A 5,266-nucleotide genomic window follows, 5' to 3' on the forward strand; every position below is an offset into this window, starting at 1 on the left:
GGCGACTGGGCTCCGCAGTGGTGCAGTTGCCGCGCGGGCGCCTGTCCCGACCCAACGGGTTCTCGCTCGCTGTCCGGAAAGAACCAATGAAAAACGCTGTTGCAGCAAAAAAGAGGTTAATAAGCGCAGGGCTGGCCAAACCAGAACAGGGTCTCAGACCTGTCTCCCTGAGAATTCGGGGTCGAGGGTTTTAAACAGTATTTTGGCGGCAGGGGGCTGGGAAACTAAAACAATTGACCGGCTGGGGATGAAATCACAGGAGCGTCTGAAACTCTGAGCGGCTTCGTTGGTTCCCAGGAGGGGGTGGGGTCAGTTTCCCTTGTCTTGAAGTTAATACGAAATCCCTCGTAGTTATCCTAGCCTCTATGCTAGAATAAGAAAACGACAACACAAAATCTTAGCCCGTGAGGTTAGAAGCAAGATGAGTCAGTCGTGTTAGATTTCTCTCATTATTTATATATCTGTAAAGGCGGTTTCAGGGCACTTTCTGAATTTAGCCCATGTCTCACCTGTGATCCCTCTTCTGGGTATTTGCAAATCACTTTATTAGGTTTTTAAAATTATCGCAGGCATGCGAAGGGGCCGATATACTTTTGCCATGTTCAGAGTGTATTCAGGTCTTGTAATGATCATACGGGTGTAATATTGAGTAAGAGGCAAATGTGGGCAGAAAAGATCAAATGTGGTTTTCAGCTAAGAAGCCTGGTTGCTCTTATTTTTCAGTTATTCGCCATTGCATAGAATAAAGCCCCGAAGAAACGAAGAATAAGAACATGGGAAAACTTGGCTTCCATGTTAAACCATGTAAATACCAGGTGTTAGAATAGTGGTAAAGGACTTGTTTCTTTCACATCCATGTACTCTCAAAGACCTCATCAGTCTTGGAAAAACATTGTTTCGAAGACAATGTGTATGATTGATTTGGTTATATGAAGAAATTATTTCTAGGATTTCCTTGTAATTCTGTGATAAGCAGGAATACAAACTGGAATTTTTACAGGTCACTGTAGTAGAGGTTTTAGTTTGATTTTTTGTTTTGCCTGTCATGCTCTCTCTTCCTTATAATTCTTTGTGGTATGATTGAAAAACGAACACTAGGGCTGGATGCGGTGGCTCACGCCTGTAATCCCAGAACTTTGGGAGGCCGAGGTGGGCGGATCACCTGAGGTCGGGAGTTTGAGACCAGCCTGACCAACATAAACAAACCTCATCTCTACTAAAAATACAAAATTAGCCTGGTGTGGTGGCACATGCCTGTAATCCCAGCTACTCGGGAGGCTGAGGCAGGAGAATCGCTCGAACCTGGGAGGTAGAGGTTGCGGTGAGCCGAGATCGCGCCATTGCACTCCACCCCGGGCAACAGGAGCGAAACTCCGTCTCAAAATAAAAAACAAAAAACAAACACTATAAGCTTTTTGAAAAATCAAGTAAATTCATTCCAGTGTTTTTCCTGCAATGAAAAAGAATGCATCGCTTTTCTAAGGTTTTAATAATCATAATAGCTGCCAGTTATTCAGGACCTTCTATGTACCTGGCAAAGTGTTAGGAACGTTTTATCCATTTTCTCTTATGTGCTAAGCAGTCCTACTAGCTGCTTCATCCTGGAAATATAGATGGGAGACTGAAGTCAAGGACTACAACTGTGTGTTTAACATCTCTCTTGACTCGCAGTAACCTCCAGTTCGGCACGTCCAAAATGAAACACATGTCTCTCTTCTGCCAATATGTTTTGCCCCACCCCTGCAACACTCCCACTGCCAGAAAAATCACACGAACAGAAACCTCACACACAACCATTGTGCCTTTCCTCTCTCAGGGAGTGCCAGAAACCATCTGGTTCATGCCAGAAACCTGGGAGTCAACCTTGCCCTCTTCTCTGCTTGCCCCCCCATAAATCTGCCCGCACAAATCCTGTCAACTGTTCTTACATCTTTCCTTCCCATTTTTTCTGGCCCCATTGCCTCCACTGTATTCCATTTCATTATTTTCCTGCCTTTTCTGTTGTTAGAGCCTCCTAACTGGCCTGTGTCTCTGAGCTGGCCTTCCTGCCCCTCCTCCACTGGTCCATTTAATCTGCAATCTGAGTGAATGTTTTTTCTAATATGCAAATACGATGATATTGCGTTCTTGGTTAAAATGCTTCAGCAGCCTATTACATTCTTCTTTCAATTTCTTGAACTGAATGTAATTTCTTTAGCTCTTAAATATGCAATTTCCTCTTCCATGATTACTGTTTTCCTCCTCTTTGTCTAGTCAAGTTTCATTCATCCTTCAGGCTTCAGCTTAAATAGCCTACATTTGTTGAGGTTTATGGTTATCTCTGATGGGATGTCCATGATGGCAGGGATTATGAGAGATTTGTTCAGATCATAACATCTGACTCAGTTGGTGCTCAGTGTCTACCTGTTGAATGTAGTCTAGGGGAGGAAAAACATTTTTTTCTCTACCCTCTTAGGTTCAGTAGCTGGGCCCTGCAAAATAAACTGATGAAAGATAGATTAACAGGAAAAAAGGTTTATGCATAAATGTAAAGAAGTGGTTAGACCAGGGGGCCCACGTGCCATTTTAACAAAGAGTGATAAATTGTAGAGAAGTAACTAGACAAAAGTAGGGGAATTCTTCCTGGGTAAGTTGTAGGAAGATAAATATATGGGGGAAGCTAACAGAAGATAAGGGTTATTCAGTAAGGTTTGTTATGTGGACTCAAGTTGGCGCCTTCCCCATTGGTAAGAGTTGCTCTCTTCCTGGTACTGGAAAGGAAGACACATTTACAAAAGGATGTTTATTACCTGTACACAGGAAAATTTATGCCCTGCATTTATACAAAAAAGGGAGGGCAAAGAGCAAATTGGTTTCAGCTCAAAACAATTCTTATGTGAAAGTGGCATATTTTGGGGTATCATACACTGATCCCCTTCAAAAGGAATAAGTTGCTTTTCTCTTATCATGGTTATGAGAGCTACTTTGAATTAACTTCTGCTTTTTGAAAGTACATTTAATTCTCAAATGTTTCTGCTTTTGAATGCAGTTTGGGAGAGCCCATGGTGACTGCGTGAGTGGAGCCCAGCTGTGTGGATGCCCCAGCATGGATGACTACATGGTCCTGAGAATGATTGGGGAGGGCTCCTTCGGCAGAGCTCTTTTGGTTCGGCATGAAAGCAGTAATCAGATGTTTGCCATGAAAGAAATAAGGCTTCCCAAGGTCACTACTAAAGAAATTAGCTCACTTTGAAAGTATACATGTAATTTATATAAAAGAGTAAGTTTTTGGCCAGGCATGGTGGTTCACACCTGTAATCCCAGCACTTTGGGAGGCAGAGGCGGGTAGATCACCTGAGGTCAGGAGTTTGAGACCAGCCTGAGGTCAGGAGTTTGAGGCCAGCCTGGCCAACATGGGGAAAACGCGTCTCTAGTAAAAATAATTTTAAAAAATTAGCCAGGTGTGGTGGTGTGCACCTGTAGTCCCAGCTATTCGGGAGACTGAGGCAGGAGAATCACCCGAACCTGGGAGGCAGAGGTGGTCGTAAGCTGAGATCGTGCCACCGCACTCCAACCTTGGTGACAAAATAAGACTCTGTCTCAAAAAGTAAATAAATAAATAATAAGTTTTTTAGTTTTAATATGGAATTTCTCCTTCATGCAAAAGATAGAATTGGTTTATTCGTTAGCTTTGTAAGGGCTCAATACATTATATGTGGTTCTTAGGATACTGTAATGAACAATGGGAGAAAAACAGTGAAAGTTTTGGAGGTGATTACTGCTAATTTTATTTCAGCAAATAATTGGTAATAACTTCCACTTTTGTATACCTAATGGTGTAGGAAATCTTTGCCAAAGCAATTCAGGTGCGATATTAATGAAAAAGGATCATAAAAATACAATGAAGAACAAATGCTAACCTTTGGTACCAGTAAACCTACTCTGTGGATCAGTTTATAGGTTTTATTTCCTTGTAGACCATTACTATGTATCATAGTTGTCCTATGAAAGAATTCATTACATGAAGACTATGTCATAATATTTTGGGTCAATTTTTAAAAAACACAGTCTAATAAAGGTCTCAGAGTGCTAGGTTTTTTTTTCCCACTGTATTCTTGACTTCATTCAGTGATTTTCAAACTTGAGTGAGCATCATAATCAGCTGGAGGGCTTGTTAAACCATGGATTGCTATGCTCCACCCCCAGGCTTCCGACTGAGTAGGGCCAGGTGGGCTTGTGAATTTGCATTTTTAATAAGTTCCCAGTTGGTGCTGATGCTGCTGGTCTGAGAACCCTTGTGTTATTACACAATGGCGATTTCTTTTCTTTCTTTTTTTAAATTTATAGATGGAGTCTTGCTCTATTGCCCAGGCTGGAGTGTAGTGGCACAACCATAGCTCATTGCAGCTCAAACTCCTGGGCTCAAGCAATCTTCCCACCTCAGCCTCCCCAGTGGCTGGGACTATAGGTGTAGTATACACTATAGGGGTGGTATAGTCCCAGCCACTGGGGAGGATAGCCACCACACCCAACTAACAACGGCAATGAAAAAAGAAAATAAAAGTACAACGAAGGGGTCAGCTCAAGCATGAAAATATAGCCAGAGTTGGAAAATCACCATGCATTTTCTCTTGTCATTTGACAAATTTAAGTTGAGCCAAAGTGTAGTGTTATAAAACTGCATCTAGCATTGAAGTATCACGTAAACTATATTATTGTAAAGTTATCTATTTTAAATGCAGTATTAAATTTATGCTTATTTAAAATTTTTTTTAGTCTTTCTCTAATACACAGAATTCTAGGAAGGAGGCTGTTCTTTTAGCCAAAATGAAACACCCCAATATTGTTGCCTTCAAAGAATCATTTGAAGGTAAATGCAAATTCCCCCAGATATGTGCATTTCTGAATTTGATTTATAGCCACTACAACTTTTCTAAAGAGCTTGTATCTGTTTTAGCTGAAGGACACTTGTACATTGTGATGGAATACTGTGATGGAGGGGATCTAATGCAAAAGATTAAACAGCAAAAAGGAAAGTTATTTCCTGAAGACATGGTAAGAGATTGACTTACATAGTTTCTCTGAAGGTTTAGAAGCCACTTTTCTCATAAATTTGTATAAGTTAAAACAAAAGCATTGATATCTGTAATTACCTGAGAAGGTAATAGAAATGACTGATTTCTGTATTGGTGTTACCACTTAGTGTCCCCAGGAGATGGCTGCCTGAAATGGTTTTAGGAAGTAAAATCTATATAAATTATTAAGAAATAAAACTTTCATGTTTAGA

The 5,266-nt window shown here is 41.0% G+C and overlaps 1 protein-coding gene across 1 annotated transcript in view; it reads left to right on the top strand.

Annotated features, from left to right (window-relative positions):
• The window catches only part of NEK3 (NIMA-related kinase 3), a 39,648-nt gene that overhangs the window by 7,333 nt on the left and 27,049 nt on the right, over nt 1–5,266 (top strand). Inside the window, 3 exon segments of the mRNA XM_011988739.1 lie at nt 3,029–3,202; nt 4,756–4,849; nt 4,937–5,054. Of these exon segments, the coding sequence (XP_011844129.1) occupies nt 3,086–3,202; nt 4,756–4,849; nt 4,937–5,054 (329 nt within the window). The 5' untranslated portion in view covers nt 3,029–3,085.

The sequence above is a fragment of the Mandrillus leucophaeus genome, unplaced genomic scaffold (genome assembly GCF_000951045.1).
Source record: "Mandrillus leucophaeus isolate KB7577 unplaced genomic scaffold, Mleu.le_1.0 Scaffold338, whole genome shotgun sequence".
NCBI lineage: Eukaryota > Metazoa > Chordata > Mammalia > Primates > Cercopithecidae > Mandrillus > Mandrillus leucophaeus.